Source organism: Dicentrarchus labrax, unplaced genomic scaffold (assembly GCF_905237075.1).
Source record: "Dicentrarchus labrax unplaced genomic scaffold, dlabrax2021, whole genome shotgun sequence".
In the NCBI taxonomy this organism is placed as follows: Eukaryota; Metazoa; Chordata; class Actinopteri; family Moronidae; genus Dicentrarchus; species Dicentrarchus labrax.
This window is the reverse complement of record NW_026136718.1, coordinates 27,352,548-27,378,774: the sequence shown is the minus strand read 5'-3', so window position 1 is coordinate 27,378,774 and position 26,227 is coordinate 27,352,548. Positions and strand designations below refer to the sequence as shown.

General features: G+C 38.4%; 1 protein-coding gene across 6 annotated transcripts in view; it reads left to right on the top strand.

The window, feature by feature from the left end:
• Positions 1–26,227, top strand: part of LOC127350801 (inactive N-acetylated-alpha-linked acidic dipeptidase-like protein 2) — a 479,274-nt gene that overhangs the window by 220,792 nt on the left and 232,255 nt on the right. For all 6 annotated transcript variants that reach the window (XM_051377800.1, XM_051377799.1, XM_051377804.1 and 3 more), the window contains one exon: positions 19,025–19,292. In XM_051377800.1, the coding sequence (XP_051233760.1) occupies positions 19,025–19,292 (268 nt within the window). The remainder of the gene's footprint in view (positions 1–19,024; positions 19,293–26,227) is intronic.

The window sequence follows — 26,227 nt, the reverse complement described above, 5'->3', positions numbered from 1 at the left end:
TGATGGCTTCAACGCAAAAAACGATTTTGTCAGAAAAAAAGGGTCTATCTATTGACACACTTTATTTATAATTTGGCAGAAAGGAAAACACAATGGACTGTAGTAATAGGAGACGGGGATATGCCCTGTGGCTTCAAATTTGGAGGGAATAATACAAGCAATCTGAAGACACACTTGATGTGGCGCATGATGCTGTTAAATTCTACAGAAAGTTAATGAAGTGTAAGTCTTAATGTTACTGGGCAGTCGGCTATGTCAACTTGTGAAAAATTTGCAAACTAACTAGGTTCCTTAGCCAAGTTTTTCTTGGCAAAAAAAGCTTCAAAGCTTTCGAGCTTAACATTTTGACTAAAAGTTGACTAAATGAAATTACTTTTGTCAACTAAAACATTTTGTGTTGTTGTCGACTAAAACTATGGATAACTTGGATAAAAATGACTAAAATTGGACTAAAATGGGCAAGCACTGTCAAAAGAATTAATTTTAAACAGCTGCCAAAATTAACACTGGTATTTAGATGTAGTACTCATCAGTCACAGTTAAAAAGAGCACATTTGTACACTTGTAATGTATTTGGAAAAGGTCAATGAAGAGTGTATTCGTTGGATGGGTATCATATTAATTACAGCAATAATAAAGAATAGAAGACATTGGGATATATTTTCCAATAACCTGATAATTTATTTGCCATGTGTTTTTAGAAGGCAAAACTTTTACTGCAAACTCAAATATCATGAAACTCATTCCAGTGTGCTTCAGGGATTTACTCTTTGTTCAGTTGAATATTTGATTTTCAGGTAATAGGGGCTGCTTGAACATTTAAATCAACTTTTGGTCTATTGGTCTCCTTTTAGGAGGGGAGACAGGTTTTTTCTATCAGCTCCTCAGTTATATTAGCTGTATTTAGCATGAATTTACACTTTGAGAGATAGCATGGATGTACCTTTGGCAGCATCAAGCTCGCAGGTGTAGGATTTTTCTTTTTTTTTTGTCTAATTTTACAGTTTAGGCGGCTTTTAAACTTCGTGAGCAATTTGAGCAAAGAGCATTTTGTTAACAATCCCTGCTGAACTTAAGGTATTCATTCTGTATAGACCTTTAAACATCAAACACTTTGGCATGTCATAGCAGGAGATGCACAGGTGTGAGTAACAGCATTAATAAAGCTGTAGTGCGCACTACTGTAGTGCGCTGCAGCCATTTTGACATGAAATGGTAGAGTAATCACAGGTGTTACTAATGATACTAATAAAGGTTCTGGTCCATTTAGTGTAGCAAAGCCTGTCTGGTGAGCCAACGTGCACAATAGCAGCACACAGACTGTGTGACCTGAATTGAACGGAAGCTTAATTAGTAACATTGGTAACACCTGGGTTTACCCTACTGTTTCCTGTGGAGAAGGTCTTTTCGAATGGCTTACAGAAAAAGCTATAGCACAGACACCTGTGTTTCCTGCTATTCAATCATTCTGTCATATCTTTCTTCAAAACAGTACAATTGTCCTTTAATTTGGATGTAATAATTTAATTTGATGGCATGTGTTCCTGACTAAGATATTTTGGGGCTATCTCTGAGTTCACAGAATTTCATTACCCCACAAAAATGGGTTTAATGAAAAGCAAAGGGAGGGGTTAAATTCATTTGTTGGTCAGGGTCCTAACATAACATTAGATTTGTACAAACCAGGATCATACTGGCTGTAAGTGGCTATTTTTCTTTTGTTTAAAAATCCCCGTTTCTCATCTCCTGACTGCCCTTATTACCAGGACTCAGAGAGCAAAATGTAATATTTTGTTCAGGAGGGTGTCGAAGGTTAATTGCACAGTGTGTGTGTGTGTGTGTGTGTGTGTGTCTGTGTGTGTGTGTGTGCGTGTGTGCGCACATCGCTGCTCAGCAGTGTTGCTGGGGTGCGGCACCACTGGACCTGTTTTACATTCAGTAAGAAACAGTTCTTTGACTGCTGCTTTATTCAAAGTCAGTGTGTCTCTGAACTCTGTCTTCATTTATCACTGCTGTGTTAGACTCACGGTTGCCATACTATCCTCGACAACACACACACGCTTAAGAAATCAAACACGGTTTCACACAGGAGAAAGATAGTGCCCTGTTGTAATGTCGGTATGAGTAAACCATATAGATGCTAAGCCATTATTAGACATTGACTATTTAAAAGAAGAGCCAGAGGAGAGGAACAAAATTATTTCTTCTTGCAAAAATACTATTTGGTGGTTTATACAGTGACTTACTATTTATTATGATGTTATTGTATGTAGCCTGATATATTTAATATATTAAAGGGAAACTGAGTAGTCAGAAATCATATTATGGGTGGGCACAGAGAAAATCAGGTGCAGTAGGTATAATATATGTGCAAAAATAGGCAGCTACTGAGTCACTGGTGTTTAATGTGGCACCAATGCCAATAAATGGGGGGAAAAATTAAACCTGATAGTGGGCATGCCAACATAACCTCTGGCACTCCCAAAACTGCAGCATTAATGTTAAACCATACCTACAGATACACAAGCCAAAAACGCAAGTAGTAAGACAAATTAAACCGTCTATTGGACACACAGTATACCAGCTATGCACTTCACTATGCAAATGCTTTGGGAGGTCCATCCTTACAACAGTAGCTTAAATTAAATAAATAGCTGTTTAAAAGGACATTATCAAAGACAGACCAATGCCTGATTTTACATTTAGAGCTACTGTGTGCTTGTCTGCTTTTGCTGTTGTGGATGCGGATTGTGTGTGCACTATACTATTCCTTGCAGTCATTCTTGACTTGGCGGGTCTGTTATACACTTACTTTGGCTTGAGACTTGGCTGTAATACCAGGTGGCTGCCATTGTGTGTTTCATTCCAAACAAACCATACCGAAATTGTTCAATTAACATTAACTGAATATAGGTTGAATGATTACTGGTCCGTCAACTAGTAATACTGAGAATACTTTAGTTGTACTTTGGTGTCCATCTTGAGCAACACTGCACCAGAATCAACTCCTGCCCTTGTATCAGTGATTGAACTGATGGACTGTTCAAATTCCTCCCTTCTGAGTTATACTATATAGCACTGCATAGAAAAGCCAGTGATGTGTTGAATCTTCTTTATTGGCAGCCTCCATCATCACTTAGATTCCACCTTAACACCAGCCCTGGCACCTGAATAAAGATTTCCTATCATGGAGCCCGAGCACTGGCGCCACGCTCTTAAAATGTGACAAATGCAAATGGGATGAGAGAAATCAAATGTGACTAACGTGTATGGAAACAGAGAAAATCAATTGTCTCCTGAACAAATGGATGAGCTATTAAAATGATTGTGTGCTACAGGAATATTTTATCCTCAGCAGCTGCCAGCAGAGGCAACAGCGACTCATATTCCAAGTCGGCTTGGCTAAAGACAGCACACAAAGCTCCCACTAAGGCAATTAGATCCACTCTGCATGAGCAGAACATGTGATTTATCTGCTTGCTTACATTATCATTATAACAAGCATAAAGAGTAAAAGTGTTGCTGAACAAAGAAAAATAAGTGGAATTTTTCTGGACTAGTAGAAATGTGCTTTGCCAAAGTTAATTTCTCTTTTGTCTTCGAAACAAGATGGTGCAATGATGCTAAATACTTGTTTTTGAAGCAACATTTCCATTTTCCAACTTTAATAATACAAAAGCTTTTGAATTGCGCAGAAATTTAAGCTTGGGAGCTAGGGGCCAGACTTTGAACTGTTGTTTCATATCACGATGAAGGGACATCTCTTTTCCTCGCCCCATTTGTCAGAGATATTGAGAATAAAGAATTAATTAAAGCTTAGATGCCAAAGAGACAAGATATGAAACGGGGAAAAAAAAACTTTTATGAGACAATTGCATCTGGCTGAAGTGTGGATAAACAGTTTTTCATCGTTCTCTATGGGGTATAGAGAGGCTTCAGAGGAGAGGATTCAATCAGATAAAAACAGTCGTGGGGCTTCAAATGCAGCCTGTTAACACTTCAAAACAATCTGAGCATCTCTGCAGGCATGGGAAAGGTTACACAGCATGGAAATAACATAGATTTACTTGTTTATTTGAAGATTTACTTCTTTTAGGAGTAATTCCCCCTAAATAAATACAGATGATGTACATGATATCCATGCTCGACCTTCTTAGCTGGAAGCAAATGTCATGAAGGACAGCCATCTGCCTTAAAACAGGATACATCTCCACATCATATTGATGGGAGGGTAACCTTCTAAAATGACAGGTTTAGTGGAGTCTGAAACGTGGATCCATTAAAGTTTTAATAAACTAAATCACAAAATGGCACCGGCCCACAGTGCTGAGTGACCAGTGTCCTTCAGAAGAATGGAGACATCATACATTCTCCCTGTTTGTCCTGACAAATTCAGGTGTCAGATTTCCACACTTGTGGGAAATCTTCACCACACAATAAATAATAAACAAATAGGAATGGAAAGCAAACACCTCAACACCACAGACTGAGCACACATTTGCTCTGTTGTCAGTGAACATACAAGCTGTTACAATAATTCAAATACAGACTAATTGATACTTCAAAACCCCTCCCTCAAATAGTTATTGTCCAATCAAAACTCAGCAACCCTGACTGGGCACTGCCAACCGGTCAAGCTTTGGATTTCTCCACATGGTGAGGCACTGTTCATGGAACTACATAAAGTGATACTCAACCTTTAAAGGTCTAGTGTGTAACATTTAGGAGGATTTAATGACAGAAATGGAATATAATATTCATAGATATATTTTCATTAGTGTATAATATTAGTGTATTAGAATGAGCCAATTTTATAGATGCTGCAAGTTACCTTCCATGGAGTCCACCATGTTGAACCAGCCTGTTTCTACAGTAGCCCAGAACAGACAAGCCAAACACCAGCTCTAGATAGGGAGTTTTGTGGCCACCATAGTTCCTCCTACACACTTTGCAGCCCATTGGAGATGCCACTTAACAGTATCTTTGTCAGCTCTAATGTAAGCTGGCATGACTGGATAGCTAGTTATAGCAATAACATAGCCTTACCTCCAAGGCTAAGGGGAAGCATAACATTAACTACATTATTATATGAGCTTGTAGGGTTTTTTAGCTAAAACACTGTTTGGGACTGACACATCCGGTGTCTGGGATCTGATGGAACACAATGCTACTAGTTTAGGGTAATTTGAGCTGCCCCATACTGCTCTCTCAAAAAATAACTTTTATATTTATTTCTATAGTAAACATCTGAATAGTGTTTTGTTAGAAAGGAATATTGTCTAAATTTTTCCAGGGCTAATTAGCTGCCTTGCAGCATACTGTGTCCCTTTATTTCCATGTCAAATACATGAAATATCAACTGGTGACGTTTTACCTGAAGGCTATTTCATAAAAGCAGAATTTAAAAAATCAAGGATAACTGAAAAAGCGAGGCTTGACCTAGTCCAGTCTGAGCATCCTGGCTGAATAGGAAATAGCTCAACGTACACGTCCCAAACAGATAAGATCACAACAATAGCATGTGTTCATAAACCACCCTTGTTCATCTTCATACAATATGTTGGGAAGTTGCAGTAAATATCAATACAATATGTTCTATATCCCTTTGTGTTGTGTCTCTCCTTCGTCTGTTAAGATAACTGAACATTTTGTGAGTCTCGAGGCATTGTCAGCCTTTATATCTCATTTGTAAATCCTTAATAAGCCATAGATAGTGCTCACTTTAGATAAGCTTGTGCAAAATACTTAATTAACGAGTAGTAAGTGCTTTGTAACTGTGAATTCCTGCATTAATCACTGTTTATAGGCCATCATTAGAAAATGAATTTGTTGTGAGTTTTATAGAACATCTTCTAACACAGTCACTAATCATTAATACATGTCTGAATAGTGGATGTGCAAGTGTATGCAGAAATGTACAGTACAATGAAGAGTAAAACATTTATAACTGTGATTATAAACCACATAGTAATGACTATTTACAGCAGAATCATGCTTTATAAATGATGAATTCAGTATTTACTAATCCATAACTAATGTGCTTATCAATGATGAATAAAACATGTTTAACTGTGTTTATAAACTACATACTAATGTGTATTCATGCGTTATAAATGATGAATTCAGTATTTATTCATGCTTAACTAATGCTTAATAGTGTGTACTCATTATAAAGTGTTACCCATTAATTTAGTTTTCTTTGAGTTACCAGTTCCTGGGTGTTGCTGCTGGAGGTGTCTCTTGGCCATCAAAGGAAGTGCCGGCTGACTGAGGGATGCCTAAAAGGGGTTGGGAAGATAATTGGGCTGCACCATTTGAGACTGCATCATAGAGAGAGGCAGTGGTTTCTCCTTGTTTGAGTTTTGTTATTTCTTTGATAATTATACTTTTTGATATTAGCATTTCAATATTTTTCTTCAGTTAATATTAGGCTGCGTTATCTTGTAATTATTTGAGGTTATTGTAGTTTGTTTAAATGTTATGTGACTTTAGTTGGCAAAATCAATGGTTGCTGACACCTGTTTATGTCTAAGTCTGTCTGAAATGAAGGAACCGTTGTTTCAAAAACTACCACAAACTTGAAGTTGCAAATCTGTCAGTGTACTTACTGGAAATTACATATATTGGAAAGCAGCAGTAACTATGGGGGGAGCAGCTAAACAAAGGGTCAAGTGTGAGTTACGTGTAAAGGTCTGCTTAACAGCTATTTGCAGTGACACTCGAGTTGTGACGTTCACGGAGGAACCGAGTCTATTGAACGGCTCTTTAACATGAACGATGGGAACCGAGTCGCAGTTGAGAGCTGTGTTTTTGTTAAATCGCTGTCATACACACAGCATGCACACCCAAGCTCCTCCTTTGCTACTCCACTGATAGGGAGAGCCTGCACAACAAGGGGAGGAGCGCAGCAGAGTACACGTGGGGTGCTAATTTGACATTCAAATTTCGCATGACGTTATCTGAGTTGTCTGACACAGTGGCATACTGCCTTCACGTGAGTGCAGAGTGTCAGTACTGCAGCTACAATGAGCCAAAGAAAGCGTAGTAGCATTTGGATGCACATTTCGGACGAAGAAAACGGCAAAGCAAAGTGTAACATCTGTCAAAATAATATGTCAAATGAAATTATAATCAATATTTCAAAATAATTCAAACTCAGATATGGTGGGATGTCTAAGTTTGTGTGATTCTGATCCAAACCTTACCCTATCATTCCTCCCAGTGATTACCCCCAGGCTAGCTTCTTAAAAATAAATAAATATAAGAATGAGCCAGTCTTTTGAACAGCTCTTTGAAAGGAACGGCTCCTCAAGTTCCGGCTCCCTTCAAAGAGCCATAAATCCCATCTCTAAGTGACATGGCAGGGTCAGGGGTACATTGTCTTGCTCAAGGACATTGTCAGAACATGTCTAAGGATGTAAACAGCCAACCTGGGAAGTCTAAGTAAACCCAAAGTAGCAAATGCAAAATACAATGTAAATGCAATGTATAAAAGGAATAGAAGAATCATTTCGACTTAGAGGAGCTACAACTACTTTGGTGTCAAGAAATTATACTTTAAGATAAGATTAGATAAAAATGTATTGATCTCCAGTAGGGAAATTGGGTTGTTGCAGCATCACAATGCAAATTAGTACAGATAAGTAAAGAAAGTAGGAGAAATAAATAATTGATATAAACAAAACTAAAATAAAACAAAATAGAAATCTTACAAGAGCATTTGGAGACAAAATTACAGGTGAAGTGACAATGGTGTGATAGTAAGATATGAGATATAGTATAGTAAAGTGAAAAGTAGTAAAGTAGTAGTAAAGTAGTGTTATAAAGGGAATTATAACAGAGTGTATTGCCTAGTATAGTACAGCAATATAACATACACTGTAAAATTCAATTAGTTATCATTACTTCTGAACTGTTGCAGTTCCACTCTGGCTCCATATGAGGGCGCTCACAGGATGAGTGCAGAATGAATGGAGCTCTATGGAGCTATACCCCTCAAAATCCACTTTTCTCAGGATATCATTTTTTGTCTAGTAATTTGAATGTGGCATTCGAAAGGGGATGCAAAGAAATTACACATTGCTGGGTGTTTTTTAGAGTCACTTATTTGCTTTAAAAAGATGACGTCATACACATCGTACGGCCAGAGATACTGCTTTCGGAAGCCTTGAGTACTGTTGCTCCTGCACTCCTTTTCTCCAGGCCAGCCAATGTTGACATCCCAAAACTTCATGTTGTTGTCCACAACACCTTGCAGGAGTACAGAGTAGAAACCTTTGCGGTTGTAGTAGTCAGCTGGGTTGTTAGGTGGTGCCAGTATGCCAATGTGAGTGCCATCCACAGCTCCAGCACACTGTGGGAACCCACATCTGTCGTTGAATCCTTCGACTATTTGTTCAAATTCTGCAGCTGAAGGTGTGTGTAGGTATTCTGGCTTTAGGGTGTCGTTGATGGCAGCAACAACTTGTTGGGTGAACACACAAGCACTCGACAATCCAAAGAGGTGAGAGATAGCCTGAGATTGGTGGCCAGCCTCCACAAGCATACAGCCACACGCCGCTCCATAGGCACTGCCTGTCGGTATGTTGTATCCTGTCGAGTCAGCCTTGGACGAAGACTGTCACAGAGAATATGGAAGGTGGTTCTTCTCATTCTAAAATTGAGCAGCCAATCTCTTTCTGTCCAGTTGTCACATACATGCTGCCACCAAGCATGACATCGTGGTTGGACCCAGATATTCCTGTAAAAGATAACAAACAATTAGTTGATAATTGTCATACAATAAGGGAAAGGGTGGATAAAAGACATAGCCTGTCCCTATGACTTTCCATTGCTTTAAGGCCTAAACTCAACAATAGGCCTATATTTATTATATTATTATTATTCATTATTTTTCAACTCTTTACTGTTTTGAATTACCCATGTACAGTCATTGACTGTTATATTAGATTAGATTAATCAATCAATCAATCAATCAATCAACTTTATTTCCAGACTCAAAGTCCAATAAATACACATACCAATACAAACAACGGCACATACACAAACAACAACAGGACAATTAAAAAAGGCAATGATACCAGTGTTTCCACATGGATGACTGGTATCGCACAGTACTAAGACCAGGGTTTGACAGCAGCATAATGATGAGGTTACATGAACCATTCAATCTGCAAATAAATTTGTGCATTAGGTTTCTCAACAATGCATGGAATGTGTTGACTCCTACCCTACAAAATAGTTCACTTGCACTGCTCCACCTGGGTCTTTTAAGCAGTATACGCAAACCATCATTATAGGCTATCTGGAGCTTCTGGATGCTAGACTTTTTAAACTTGGTCCATAAGGGGGCAGTATACAGAGGAGTACAATATGCTTTAAACAAGCTTATCTTAACTTTATCTGAGCACCAGTGGAATTTCCTAACCAGCATGTTAGCTTGTGCATATAACATGCGGCGCTGCCTATAGATGTCATCATCATCACACATTTGATCTGTGATGATGTGTCCTAAATATTTAGTTTTATTACCTACAGTTAAAACTTGCTCTGCCAGGTAAAAAGATGGAAAGTTTAAATCCTTATCTCCTTTTGTTTTACAGATCAGAACAACACTCTTTTTGCTATTGTATTTAACATCACATTTGACACCATACTCAGTACATATGTTCAGCATCTCTTGAAACCCAGCACTGCTAGGAGAAAAGATAGCTAAATCATCAGCATACATAAGGTGGTTTACCAGGGTGTTGCCAACCATGCATCCTGTTTTACTGGCTCTTAGTTGGTCAGATAAATCATTCATATAAATATTAAAAAGGGCAGGTGAGAGTAACCCCCCCTGACGAACCCCATTACCCGCGCCAAATGGTGTAGACACTGCATTCCCCCACTTGACCTGCATGCTCTGGTTAGCATACCAATATGCCAGGATCCTAATTATGCTATTGGGCACACCTCTTTGGCTGAGCTTTGAAAACAACTTCAAATGATTGACTCTGTCAAAAGCCTTTGATGCATCAATATAGCAAATTAAAACTGAAGAATTCTGTCTTCTATACATTTCCACCACTTCCTTCAGGGCATAGATACATAGATCAGTACCATGCTTAGCCTTGAAGCCAAACTGGTTGTCTGTAGTATCAATATAAAAACTTAGTCTATCTAATAAAATTCTTTCCAGGACTTTGGATAACACACTGGCTAAAGCAATTGGTCTGTAGTTATCCAAGCTCCCCACCTTGCCAGCTTTGTCCTTGATGACAGGCACCAAGGTAACAGACAACATGGAGTGCGGCAATAGACCATGAGTCATAAAGCCTGTAGAGCAGATTGCAAGAAGAGCTGCAGCCCTCGGACTTGCAAATTTGAGGTGCTCTGCAGTGATCTGATCTAAGCCACTTGCTTTATTATCAGCTAGCTGTGTAATTGCTTGTTGCACCTCCCTACATGTGATTCCCACTATGTCACTGTTGGCAACATTGCCCACTTTGTAGAGATCACTTTTAACGCAATTGAATAGCTCAGAATAATGTTGCTTCCACAGCTCAGCTATCTTGTCGGCTCCAGAAACTCCAGAAAATCCTCCAGATTAGATTAGATTAGATTAGATAGATACTTTATTCAGCTTCAAGGGGAAATTCACAGTTTCCAGCAGCATCCACAAACTGATAATAATAATAATAATAATAATAATAATAATAATAATAATAATAATAATAATAACAATAATAACAAGAGGAGGTCAAATTTAGAAGAACTAATAGAATAAAGTAGAATAAATAGCTAAATAACGAGCATTGGGTGAGTGTCCTAAGGTGCATGGTCAAATCCAGTGCTTGAAAGGCCTAAGGTCTCCTCAGTCTTTCAGTGGAACAGGACAGTGACAGCAGCCTGTCGCTGAAGCTGCTCCTCTGCCTGTAGATGGTGCTGTGCAGTGGATGCAGTGGATTGTCCATGATTGACAGGAGCCTGTTCAGCGCCCTTTGCTCTGCCACAGATGTCCGTCTGTCCAGCTCTTTGCCCAACACAGAGCCCTTCCTCACCAGTTTGTCCAGACGGGACATATTATCTGATGTCTTTATCATCTTTTCCTGCCCTCTTTCCCTATCAGTCATTGTAATGGTAACAATTACCTTACTGGTCTCTCCAGAAACGAAGTCTCGCAGGATTGCTTGCAGTCTTCGCCTCCTTTCCTGTCGGCGACGATATACTTTTTGCACTATGAGAACGTACATTTCTCTATTGGATTTTACAGTGTAGTAGAAGTATAATACAGAAATATGACATACGGTAGTATAACATGGTCTATAGTAAACACAATGTAGAGTATATTACAGCAATATAACACAAACATAGAATAGAAAAGTCTGGCAAATATAATATGGTATGGGTAGGGAGGCCAGGCTCTATTCAGATTTGTGAAAATCTGGGGGGTCTCTAGAAGATTTACAATATACTATTTTTGCCATGCATTTCTTTTTTATATATCTTCATTATCATGGATTATGTGTCTACTTAGGCTACTATTGATGTGTGATTTGTGCATGAGGGTGACTCATCAGTAATTCACTTTAATAAAAATAACTGCTATTCTTGCCATCACTACTGAAGCATGGCTGCGTAATATCATTAACTTCAGATCAGAAAATGTACGTAAAATCAACTTTTCTAGTCCTACTCAGTCCAAATCGCCATTATGCAGTTCATCTATCTGTAGCATAATGTGCCTCACGTTCAGTCCAAACTTCCGCGATTGTTGAAAAAGTGAGCTCCCACGATAGCCATGATATAGTCTGCACACTGTCTAAAATATAGTGAATAATAGCGTCAGCCCGACAGTTCAGTAGAGAGACAATAGAGAATGGCATGACTGTCTGTGGTGACCAAACGCTGTGAAGAAGTGTGTGTGTGTTTGTTGTCATAGACTGTGGTCTTCACTGTGGTTGTACAGTCTGATGGCAGCAGGTACAAATGGGCGCTGGTGGCTGAATGAGTTGCCCATCTGCCACTGCTCTTTGTGAAAGGGGGTGAGAAGGGTTTTCCAGGATGGCTTTGATCTTGTCCTACATCCTTATCCTTTTGGCTTTTCTTCAGGATTTATAAAACTTCAACAATATTTCTCAGACTAAGCAGGAAAATTTCCATTCATGGCACCATGCAATGCTGATGTCCAGTCTGTTGCAGTCTTCTATTGCTGATCTCTTCAAGACACTGGGCAACCCCACTGGGTCTAATTTTCTATATTAATCTTAACAAACATAACAAGGGACGGAGTGTAGTTGATCAGTGAGTCACAGTTTGTACAATGTGTTGACCAACCAAGGCAGAAATCAAGTGTTCAATGTTCATAACACCTACACTCACTCGGGGGGATAACCATGCACATTGTCAGACAGTCTCTCCTGGAAAGCACTTGTGGTGTTCCGCTTGGCTGTTCACATAAAAACTGACAGAAATAGTTGTTCAAGAATGACAAAAAAAAGGCTAGAGTGAGTGAAACCCCAGCTCCTTCCTCACCTCCTCACAGCTGGCATGGAAATGGAATGAATAAATGAATGAATTAAGTTTTATTATTGTAGCGTGCATGCAATTATGCCCAGTTCGTATGAGCTGACAAGACCCAAGATATGATCAAGCCAGGATACCGCATATACATTGTCAAATATCAAATAAACCTAAATCACTCACAGAGCCTTTCTATATATTGCTCAGGAGTCACATTTAATTAGAATTAAATGTTGCCTCCTGTCCAGGCCTTTGAGAAAAAACAAACTTTAATACATCAAAATTAAAAATCCATTCCAATTTTTGTTTAGCACCAGAATATTTCAGGGTTCTGTTGCGTGTTTTGAGGAACATTGATTCTCTTAGATCGTCACAATGTGTGCAGTACAAGAAAATAAGACTGACTTTCCACTCGCACAATCTGCTATCCTCCAGATTATTTTTTGAATCAACCAACCTCAATGGCCAGAGGAAGAATACCAGCTGTCAACTGTGCAACCTAAGATCTTTGACTTCTCGATAAACATAATGCAACATATAATTCATGGCCAAAATTCTGTTAGATTTTTTATTTTTATTTTTTGGGAGTATGCCCTTAACTTTGGCTTTGGCAAAACATGTTCAAACCATTTTACTTCAATTTCAGCTTCTTTTTTTTTTTTTTGAGTTAACATTACATGATATTTCATGCTGTAATTATGCAACATATCCACCTCCTCAAAAATGGAATAAATCTCTTTTTCCCATGGAGATCTGTGTGCTTTACTCCACATAATTGGTTGGACACAGCCCATAGTAAGCCAACAACAAGAACTTGTGATGGAGTAGAGTGAAAAAAAGAATAACAATAATGTCCACAAGACTACCAGCAAAAGTGAAGTACAAATACTGAAGACAAACATGATCCACACACAGGTGTATTACCTTGTGGCCACTTATTAAACCCCTTCTAGTGTGTGTGTACAGACTATGTTTGATCAACATCTTCCTCACTTGTAGTTTTTTTTTTACACCTCTACCAATTCCACAGAAGACATTTAGAAACACACAAACAAATCTAAAACTACAGAAATGGCTATTTTCCTTTACCAAAATCTTTTCATTTTTCATTGTACATGTATTTATTTATGCTTATGACATATTTTGTCTTTCACAAAAAATTAGCTGAAATATGCTAAAATGCTCAAAAGAGCTAAGAAAATGAGTGTGTAACCCAGCTGCAAAAAAAAGGTCTAAAATAGAAATGAATACAGTTATAAACAATCAAACAATTGATTTAGGTTTTAAGTTAATCCGATTATTTCTGTTACCGTGGTTGTAATAACCTAGTTTTCCCGCCCCTCGCTATGACTGACAGGACGTTTTGGGGTGTGTTTTGGCGAGCAGGAAGAGGTGTATGTGACCCAGAGAGAGAGAGCCTGAAAGCCTCAAGATTGAACATTAGGTAGATGTTCCATGGAATAACGTTGAGCTTCATTAGAGTTGAGAAAGTGAAACAGGCTTCCTGCCACATCCATGAGATTCATCCTAGTTAGCTGCAGTTCACATCCCTCGGTAAGATAGCTTCTCAGGTTTGTCTGCTAGCTGTGTGTTAGTTACTAAGTTAATTCCAGTAACTAGGTTTGCTCCATGTAAAGCTACCTTTAGTATTTTCTGTGGTTTATGTTAAATGTTTAAAGGGAAACATTTTGATGCTTAAAGTGTTCATTTCATAGTAATATTCCCCATGTTACTAAAGGAGTTAGTGTGCAGTTTTTAATGACTTACTTCTCATGTTGCCAGATAATTGAGTGATTGGCACTTAGTCAGTGTTTAACCTGATATTGTCATGATCTGGTATGATGTTGTACAGCATAAAGGAAACATAAGATGAAATATAAGGAAAGCAGAACAGAGACTATAAGCCTGTTTGGAAATGCAGGTCAGGTCTTTTGTGTGAGTGAGAAGATCCAGTGAACAGATCCCAGTAGATGGCGAGCCACCCAGCTGGATTACCAGGAACCCGGATCTACATTGCCACTGAAACCGCTGGATGACTCTGCCTTGTGGTAGGATCGTGCCAGTCACTCTGACTGGTCCCAGCTAGATCGAACACACAAACCCTTAAAGAGTGCACTCTGAGTTCTCAGACTCTATCAGATCAAACCCTCACCTGATCTGAACTCAGCACTAAGGACAATTTATTTTATATTTGTGGTTGAACGGGCCCAGTTTTTATTTTCCATATTAATGTGAAAGTAATGTAAGTTAAACTGCTTTGCTATTCATAAGCTTCACTAAAAGCTTCACTAAATTCACTTGTGTTGTGTTTATGGTTATTACACTTGAAACTCAAAGTTCCTCCCAAACTTAGAGTAAGGTGTACTTACCCAGTAGTGGGTTACAAGTGCTTGATGATTAACTGTGGATTTGTCTCTACAAGTAAATCCCTTCATATTACACACAGTCATTTAATCCATTAAAAGTACTGATCAGTGCCATTTTAAAGGAGTTTTTCTATTTTCTGTCACTTCTGAAAAAATCAGAATGTTTGAAATCTTGTCTTTTTAGTGTACTTTGTAAATAATTTATTTATTAATTTATTTTTACATTGTTGTAGTTAAGCTTTGAATACCACCAGTATTGCAGTGCGTGGGTTTTTTGTTACACGACTGCCTAACATCAAGGTCACATGTCCATCAAAAAAGACAGAGAAACATACATCCATGCGCATTAACTCACAGCCATGCCGATCAACACACACGCAAACAGAGAACACACTCAAAGTCCCTTGAGACACGAGGTGTCGTCAGAACTGGGCCTGAGTCCCAAACCGCAGGGAGTCCTTCCAACAGCTTGGCTTATAGATGAAGGTCTCTGTGAGGAGACACATACGGAAATGCACACACTCACGCTCACGCATGAAAACACAGCAGCACACACACAGCCTCCTGCTGCTGCTCCTGGCGAGCTATGAGACGTGGCCTGCTGACTAGAGAATAGCAGAATTGTGTATTTGAGCCATCTGTTGCTGAGACTGATATAGCTATCACACACACACATGCACATACTCACACCACACACAGAAACAAATACTTTACACTACACACATTTTTACCATGCACGTGCAGATAGACACCTAAAAAAGATTATGGTGATACTCAAGACACTTAAAACTATTATATGGATCATTTCCACATTAAAATATCTAAAAATAATGTTAAAGCGTTGTTATATATTTTTGTTAAGTTTTGTACTTGCATTATCCTAAATGTTTAAAGGCAGAGAGATCTGTAATTTTATTCTTCTAACTGCATTTCCTTGCTTGCCTCTAGTTGCTAACTCCCTGGTAAACACAGGATATGTTGAATAAGCCACAGAGTGAGGAAGATAGATGGAGAATATGACCAAACATAACGTGAATAAAACTTTAATACAGTACCTAGTCTGAGGCACGTCAGATAGATTTTCATCAGCAATGGTAATTGTTTTAAGGTAAGATTTATGAGGATATATTGGAGGAGGCCATATTGAACCACCACTAGGTTCTCCTACACACTTCAAAGCCCGTTCTCATTCCCATGTCGTCAAATACAGACATTTCACAAATAAATCTTTAAATAAAACATGTTTTTAAAAAAGCAATAATAATAATAACAATATTAACATGAACACAATTATTTCAGCTAATATAGTATGAACTATATCATTTGTAAAGCTATATAATACACATGAGGTTTCCCCAACACCGCAAAATATGTAACACAGCAAAATAAGCCAATTTATGCAACAATATGCTTAGTTTGGTGACTACAAGGCCAGCAGTGGGGGTAACCATCTTGGAATAATGCCTGAATGTTCCCAAGTCAAAATAATGGAACGTTCTCATGTCTCATGTTGAATTTTAATTATTAAAAATTTAAGATTGCTATAAATTGTTTCATCTCACTACATTGAAGTGTAAACAGAGTATTATCAGGATTGTCATTTCTTTAAAATTAAAAATCAAGAAATCCAGGAATAGAAAAAGGGATCCAGCCCCAAAGAATGAAAGAGACAGATTATGCATAAATGGAAATTCAAATACTAAGACCTTTCATGACTGTGCCTCCATAAATGTTTTAAAAATGAACTCACACCTGAGAAATAAAATGCCTATTTTCCTATTACTTGCTTTTATGGCCCCAAATAGTGACATCTTAAAAGCACAATTGGGTTTTTTGTTTTCTTTTGTCAAAGAAAATTGCATAAACTGTATATTTGAGAGCACATTTTTTATTGAGATATCTTATCTTCTCAGGCCCAGGTATTGTTCCGTGCTAGACGGTGCATTTATGTTTTTTATTTTTTTCGCCAAAAGGCTAAAATACCATTCAGGAAACGTCTTTATTGCTGAACTTTTGAGTCCAGTCCTCTCACAGTCAAACAATAAAGAGAGTAAACATCAAGAACCAAACAAACCAGCAGAGGAGACTCAAATAAGGTCTGGATCAAAATATATTGACCTGTCTTTCATGCAATTAGGAAAACAGGAATGACAGAGACTGACAGCTCCTGTGAGGGGTTGAGTGTGTGTGTGTGTGTGTGTGTGTGTGTGTGTGTGTGGGGTTGAGTGTGTGTGTGAGGGGTTGAGTGTGTGTGAGGAAGGAGTGGAACTGTAACGCTCACTAAGCTCTAGAAAGTAAAGCTATTTTAACTGTTATGAAGACCAATTAGGGGAATCATTGCCATTATTCTAAGTGCTAAAATAGATTTTTCTACATTTCAGTCTTTGAAGAAATCTTTTAACGTGTTCCATTTTAAAGAACATTATTTTTTGAGAATGTCATGTGGTCTTTAATTGAAAACCTTGTGTGATGTGAATAAAGCTGTCATGGTTATGAACTTCTGTAGTGAAGACACTGGGATGTTACTGTATATGGCGTTAGTGCAGGGGCTATCACTGAGTTCACACCGGGGTGCCGGCCAGAACACCAACTTAAGGCTAATTAATGCTCAGAGGTCCACAATGAAGAAGCAGGTGATGGATAGTGCAGGTGGTTTAATATCCTCTTGCTGGCAATGAGGTCATGTGGTTTTTCTATAGCAAAAGAACAATAACAAATACACAAATGAATAAGAATAAAGCTCTTAATCACTAATAAACATAATAAAGGAGTACTGAAACTACTACATCCCCACAATAACAGTCCTGAAACACTCTTCACCTGCCTTACTAGCATATTAACACACATATAAACAACATCACATGGTAATATTTAAGTAACACTCACTGTAAGCATTACACTAGCGAGTCGGAGCGATAACAATAACGTAACACGTGACGTGACGTACACTCGATCAGAGGCAGGTGAGCTAAATGCTACAACTAGCTCAAACAGTGACCACATGGCAAGTGTGACAGCTACACATCAGAACAACAGAAATAAACTATAGCTGCAGCAACGTAAACACAGTACATCAACAATATAATACTTTCCATCCACGCACAGACCACTTGCCATGGCGTTAATTGTTAATTGAACCGTGAATCCCTCACTGCCGTCTCACCGGAGCACACACCTCTCTGACCAAGTACCGTCAGTTACGCTATATAACCAGCAGGGGGGCGCTCTTATATGAGCTGACCAACCCTACATCTATGAAATCACACACTAAACATAATATGTCCCAACTTTGGGGCCTTTTCTACAACTTCATCGTATCTGTAAAATATAACAGGGTAGAGAAGCTTGTAGGTTGACGGTCCGTGTATCTTTTGGTCATTGGATTTTCCTTTCAGTAACGGGTATTAAAAAACAGAAAACGAGTGGTTATTTGATTTTCGTTTTAAAATGCAAAAATTGAAATTGAAATACAAGGCGTTTTTCTTTTTCATCGTCAAAAAGGGATGAGCGAAATTTCAAAAATGATTTGATTTTCATTTTCTATTTCATATAACAAAAAATAAAATCACTAGAAAACAGAAACAGAAAAAAGGCCTGTTTTTTCATATTCTGAGACCGGATGTTGTCATTAACAGGACGGTGCTGTGTAGAAGAAACAGTAGGCCAGTAGACTGCGGTCAATCCAGCCGTGAGTCCGATCTCCGTGGTCAAATCAGCCGCACTTAAATTTAGAGTGTACAAGTATTCTCAGCATTATGGTAAATGCGGAGAAACAGCGTATTTACTTCCGGTTTTCAAAATAAAGGTATTTAGAGCCGTAAGCTATAATTAAAATATGTTACATTAAAGTGTTATGCCCCTGATGAATAAAAAACACTTTATATCAAGTATCTTTACTGCACCAGTGTGGAGAAATGCCAAAATAAAAGCCTCATATTTATGCCTCCAGAGATTGCATATTTGACCATATTTGAGGTACTGTACAAACATATTGCTCAGTGTTTCCTGGCTACTGATTGTATATTTGACTTTTACACATATGAGACTACAAACATACTTAATATCAAGCATTTTTACTGTACCAATTTGGAGAAATTCAACAATAAAAGTCCATATTTGTACCTAGTTTTTTTATTGTTGTTGTTTTCCAGGTCTTTCTCAAGTCTATCGGATGACAGCGAGGAGGCCCGAGCCAGGTACCTCTACAGGCAGTGGGTGGGACTCGGTTTGACGGATGTCCGTCTTTCCAATCACACCGTTCTGCTTAGCCTGCCCGGTTCCACACCCAACACCATCACTGACAGGTCTAGTCACCAGTGTTTCCTACCAAACGGCATCCCCTGCGACCAGCGTGGACCCAGTGACCTCCCGAAACAGCGCTTCTCCTACGCAGCCTACTCCACTGTTGGAAGTCTGCAGGTACTGTTCCATCACCCTGTATTGACATTTCCTAAACCAAAGGTTGCTTCACCCTCCTGGCTGCTGCACTCTCCTCCTGCTCCTCCTCCCCCTCATCACCTTCATATTGTCAGATTGTCCAAGTCCCCGGCCCCCGGCAGCTGAAGGGTCATCATTAAAGGTCATAGCCAGAGGTTGTAGCTTTAAATGTTATAGCTTCGCCAACCACAGTTCAGGTTATAAAAGCATCTCTGTGCTATTATTTTCAGCAGGTCAGGCAAGGATAAAGATGATATTTATAAATGTATTTGCAGGTAGAATGTCGAACTGATTTGGCATAAAGGAAAGAATCCTTAAAAGTCCTTTTTGTGTGCAACTTGTTTATAAAACCATTTCAAAACCAATTATCTTAGGGGCTAAAAAGCTGCAATTTCAAGGCTTAATTGATTTGCAATTTAAGGCATCATCTAAAGCAGAATGCGAACTCAAATACTGTATAAGCTCATTCATACTTTCAGAAATTAAATCTGCTGCAAACCTGAATGTATCCCTGAATGTCTTTCTCATAGGTTTCACCTTGTTGAAATCATCACTTCGGCATAGTTGAAACATGTATAATATAATTTCCATATAAACTTTCAAAATGACTTCTCTAAAGCTGGGACACCACTGACCATAGACATGTATACATACTGGCCTTTAAACAAAAGCAGGGAGCTGCGGTTTTTCGAGATAAGTAGATTTGTTTTTGTCTCCTGTTACTTAGACTCTTAATAGTTAACAGGTTATATATAGGTTGATTTTTGTGTCAGTAGAAACTGAATTTGAATCATTTAGAACTGAATCTGAATTGCTCAACTTGGATAATGGCATTAAAAAACTGAATTTGAATTGCATAATTTGAATTTGTATTGTTTAACTTGAATAACTGTATTGAAAAACAGCATAATTTGAATTTGAATTTATTAGTTTGAAACTGTTTTCCAATAAATTTAAAACTGAATATAAAAAATTCTGAATTCACTTGCAACTGAAACTGTATTAGAGCCTCACTAAAAATTCAACTTTTTATGTACTTTCACTTTCAGTTCTCTCAATTCAAATTCAGTTCTCTAAATTCAATTTGTGTGTAGGCTTACACGAATTGAATTACTTGCCTTTTGGAAAATAATTAATTGTCATAATATTTATAATAATCATAATTTTTTATACAAATGATAACACTTAGGCGCTCTAAGTGTCATCATGTTTTGCTGTTATTTATGGTCACACCTGTCTGTCATCTCCTCTGCAGGGCAGAGGTCAGGATTCAGCTCCACACACAGCAGACAGACATCAGTGCAGTTAACTTGAGTTGAGATTAGCAGGCGTGCTGTGATTGTAACAACAACTAGGGACAAAACCGGTGTAAACGTGGCTTCTCTACTTTTATAGTTTTTTTCTATATCAACTCGAGTAAACTTCTCTTGGGCTTTTCTGCTCTCCGTGCCACCATAAATGAGACGTTTCCCAGCAACGAGCTTAAGTGGCCAAAGCAGCGTCCATGATGTATTCTGTGTCTATGCCACTGACAACACATGCATACATCACACTAGACAACGTGTCCCGAGGTGAAATCCTGTGACAGCACAAATTCTCATCCTTCCTGTACAAAAACAGAAAACTTTAAAAGCAATCCTTTTAAAAACAGTGTGACTCATGCTACAATTTTTGTAGAAAAGGAAAAGAAATGAACTAAAAAATACCAATACACAGTGATTGAACTAAGTGAGGTCAACTCTGGCTCTGCACTGAAACATAGGGAAGTGAAATATAAATAAATACCCTCTCCCTGACAGCATGCTGCATTATATTGCCATTTGCTTGTTTTCTGACTGAAAAACTGTCTTCTGCTACATGTTCCCCCGATTTCAGATGCAAGAATGAAAAATTATTACAGTGGTTCCCAAACATTTTCTGTTAGGCCCTGCTTATTCACATGCTGATTAGAATTGTCTCAAAGTAGTTTACACCCACGATGAGCTATTTTACTCTCATCCCCCGCTGATAAAATTCATACATTATTTAGGAAACTATAATTTTGAGGGAGAAAGAGCATAGAAGCTGCCTCCAGACTCTCCTCCCCAAATATATACGGTTGTACTGGCTGTGCAAGCGTCTCATTACCACCCATATTTACGATTGTTAGGCGGCGACCTCTAGTGGCCGTAGTAGTTATGACGGTGAGAAAGTCCGCATTGGTGGAGGTTGGGGTGGATCAAACAGGACTTTATATTTTAAAAAAGTAATTGTGACACTCCCCTCCATTAGTTTTTTCCAATTCCTCTACAACCTTGGTTGGAGAGGTCTGGCATGAACTGCTCGCTTCAGGTCCCACAACAGCATTTCAATTGGAATCAGGTCTGAACTTTGACTGGGCCAGTCCAGTTTTGGTTGTTTTTGCTGCAATGTTTTGGATCATTATCATGTTGCATCATCCATTTTCAGCCAAGCTTTAACTTCAAAACTGATGGCTTGAGCTCATTTTCAAGGGTTTTACAATATTCCTTAGAATTACTGATTCTTTGGACTATGTGGAGTTGTCCAGGTCCCGAGGACAAAAAGCAGGCCCAGATCTTAACATTCCCACCACCATGCTTCACTATTGGGAGAAGGTTCTTTTGGTGGTCTGCAGTGTTGACTTTTCACCACACATACTGGTTTTGGTTGTGACTGTTAACTTTTAGACTCATCTGTCCACAGAATGGACTTCCAGAAAGCTTTAGGTTTCTCCAGGTGCAGCTTTATTCTTTTTTTGTGAGCAGAGGCTTGTTCCTACAAACCTTCCATTAAAACCGTGTTTATTGAGTTTTCTTCTTATTGTGGAAGCATGCACACGTGTCCCAGATGCAGCAAAAAATGTTTTTTCTTGTGGATCTTGCAGATATTTTAGAAGGTCGTCCATTTCTAGATGTTCATTTTCAGTGCTTTCAATTGTTAATGATCTGCTTCACAGTGGACTGATGGATCTTGGAGCTTGGATTTGTTTGGGATGAATGTATAGCTTTCCTTAGACACATGTGCTGTTTCTACCCTCTTCCTGAGGTCCTCTGAGATGTATTTTTGTCTTGGCATGATTGACCTGTATGGGTTCAGTGTGGTAAGACTAAACTGACCTGGTTTGGTCTCATTTCAACCAGTGCTTCACTAAAGATCTCTCATTTCAAGGAGATAGAAGTCGGGCAGTAAGACCTTCAGTGAGTTGAAGTACTTCATAAAGGGTTGCCATTTCCAAAAGATTTTCTCAGAGTTACAGTTATCAGTTTATACCAATCTTTTTTCCAGTTTTAGAAAAAAAACCTTGACATCCCGGAGCCACTGAGAGATGGATGGACTAGATTTCCACTAAGTGTCTCATTGGAGATGAATATAATACAGTCCTGAGGGCAATTAAATAAAACACAGGGCTTTCACAGAGGAGACAACTGTTCATGTCCCGTGTAACCGCAAAAGACAACATTAACTTATTTTTACATAACTTATGTAGACAAGTTACGTTTCGTATGAAAGCAAAGTTACTTACTTATTTTAACCAGAAAATTATCTTTTCCAAACTGCGACTGTTTCACAGTGTTAACCACGTTTATTATTGTTACCATGGCAGTGAAGGTTCGGTCATATATTGTATTTTTGGAGTCACTGGAAACTGGCCTATTCTCTCATTTACTTATGAGGATGTGTAAAGGCCACATATTTGATGAGATTACTGTTAACAATGTTATCTAGTAACTTAATGCATCTGGATCTACCTGTCTGATTCATCTCGGCAGGTGACAGTGATTTATTGATCGATCTCACTGAGCATAACAGTAGACGCAATGCAGGTTTTTTTTAAAGGCCTTTTTTTTTGGCCACAATGAGGTGGGAATGTGTGATGAAAAAAGTCACCACACAAGCAGAAAAGAACAGACAGCTCTGCAGGTCTGCATCAAGCATTAAACTTCTTTGATTTTGTACCTGTGGTATTTGGAGCTATTGGAGTCATCTTTTGCTTAAACATTACTGTTGACAGTCCTCTCACACTGTCAATAGGGTGCATTAAAGAGTCCTTTCATAAGGTCAACAAGACCAAAACATTCAACCAAACCAAACCAACCTGCTGTAACTCCAAGCCCCTTTAATTCAGTTTCTAGAATAACATGGAAAATAAATAAAATAAATCAATGTATACAGTTATTTATATACATATATTGACACATATACACCCAGGAAATAATTCTGTAGTGCATCAGCAGATGATATGGTTACATCTTCACAGAAAAAGAATGATGATCTGGCTGGGTGGATCATCTCAAAGTACACTGCTCTTAAATCTGAACTCTACGCTTCCTTTTGTCATGACTGGCTATTTATCTCGTAGGTAATACGTGTTTCAGCAATAAAGCTGAAAACAGATTTAAACAAAAACAGAAGTTTGAAGGAGCTAGGTTTCCGGCCAGTCCAGTAGATTTGAACAACTTTGGCTTAGCCCTTACAAATCAAACTCAATCAGACATCATTCAATGATGTTTTCAGCAATAAAGCTGAAAAAAATATATATTGAAACAAAAATGTTGATGGCAGTGAGTTTTTTTTTTTTTAAATTTTTATCTACAGAGGGAGCGGCTCCTCATCTACGGAGCCCGCCATGTTGAGCTGCTATTTTTCTATAGTAGCCCAGAGCAGACATAGCAACCACTGGCTATAAGCTCAAGTTTTGCAGCCACTGTAGTTTCTCCTGCAGTTCAGTTGGTTGGTATGCAAGCTCACTGCTAGGTGCCACTAAATCCTACACTCTGGTCCATTTAATATCACCTTACTCAGAAAGACCAGACTGGAACAGACTTGGTCCAACTTGATCCTAGTCAGTCTTGATGCCCAAATCAGAACTGTACAACAGTCGTCTGTCAACAAACTTGAAATTATAGTTAGATGTTATTTGTAGTAAACAATAAGCAAAAAAAACTAAACTGTACTTTATAACTTCAAAGATTTAAATGAGTTATTGGAGTCATAAATCTTACCAATTTCCACATTTGGGAAATGCATGCTTTTGAATGCAACTCTTCATATGGCACAAATGCACATTAAAAAATGAAACCATATATTCCCAAGGTTTAAATGGGTCATACTCAAGAGGATAATTTTTTATAAATAGAACAGAAGGAGAAATGTTCTTGGTAGGGTGCCTCAGGCCATCTCTTACAGACTAGAGGTAGTTCACACACATTATACATTACACTTAGAAAAGAATAGACTGAGATTGGAACAACATCAAACTCAACGCACAAACCGTGAAAATCTTCAACATGGTATTTGCATCTTGCTAGACGCACTGTAAATCTTGTCCGCCATCCTTCAGGAGTGTGAAGGTTAATGGAAGTCATTATGCATGTAGTCTGCCCATGCCCCCCAAATCCCCCCCCCCACACACACACAAAGAAATACAGTCACACTATTTTTAGAGGGTTTTACTTCTCTGTATCCCAGGAACAGAAAAAGGGGTTGAAGGAGACGCTTGTTATTCCCTTGAGCCCCTGCTGGCCCGAGGGCAGATGAAAAGTTGGAGTGATTCTGTGAATACCAAGTTTTCCTACTCTTTTCACTCCCGCCCTTCTCCCCTCGTTCTCCTTTCTTTGCTTTGCTCGATCCATCCAGCTGTCCACTCGTCGGAGTCTACCCAAAGGAGGGTCACAGTCATCCATCACCAGATTATTTCCTAGCTCCGTTCCTGCACGCTGCCTTGAATTAAGCGGCAGTTTGCCGGATCTAAACATGGCTTTCACACAATTAAATATGGCGTTTGTGATAGATGGATGGCGGCCTGGAGCAAGTATACCAGGCTAATAAGTCCTGCTGTTGGTGGGACTGTTTTGCTGGTGCTGCGGGAACTATGCTCTGACAAACACAAACACAAACACAAACACACACACACACACACACACACACACACACACACACACACACACACACACTCAAAAGAAAGACAGAAAGATCAAGAAAGAATATTGTATTATTTTCACAATGTGGGCCAGAGGAATAGAATATGACCAAGTTTGTTGTATGTAATATTGCAATATGCAAATTGTAATAGAAAACCAAAATGGATATATTACACACATTTATTTGTAATATAAATATATTGGCTGCTCACATATCTGTTCTCACTTTTCATGTAACCAAATCCTTCAGTGGCAATAATAATAATACATGAATTGGTCCCTAGTTCTCCTGATGAGTTGTGGTATGATGTGTTAGATTAGAGGGGGAGGTATAATAATGTAGATGAATTCAGGCATCTATATTTTCTTTTGTTGTTCTTGAGATTGAGGAGGGGTGAATTGACTTTTTCTAAATATGAGTTTCCAAAGTCTGTGCACATATCTTAGTTAATGTGCTTGCACCAAATAATAAAGTAAGCAATTTGTGCACACAAATATTGTAGAGCAGGATTTTCAACTTGGTAATGGTAAATCTTCTAGCTTGGCCTCCCAGCAGCATATAAGTACTTTGTCACCACTTAAGCTATAAAGGATGTCTTAAAAAGCATAATCTTCCTCTGTCTTTGTGGAGGGCTCTAAGACTTTACTTTTTCTCAGTGAGGACTGTAAAATGATAGCCAAGGTTTTAGCAACGAGACTTGAAAGTTACCCCAAGAAGTTCATTCATTCCATTTTTAACAACTTCATAAAATTAAGTGACTACAACTAAATTTTAAGTAAACATTACTTAAGAATAGGCATGGGAGGGTTATGATTATCTGGGTAAATATAATTGTGATACACAATATTATCACAGTAATCATGAAATAATACTTATTACTTTTAAAATGGCACTAAAACATACTGGGATCTCTTTAAAGACCTTACATGTTGTTGAGAAACACATATATTTGTAACATCACAGATAGGCACCACATCTCCCTGTTCTTTATTTTG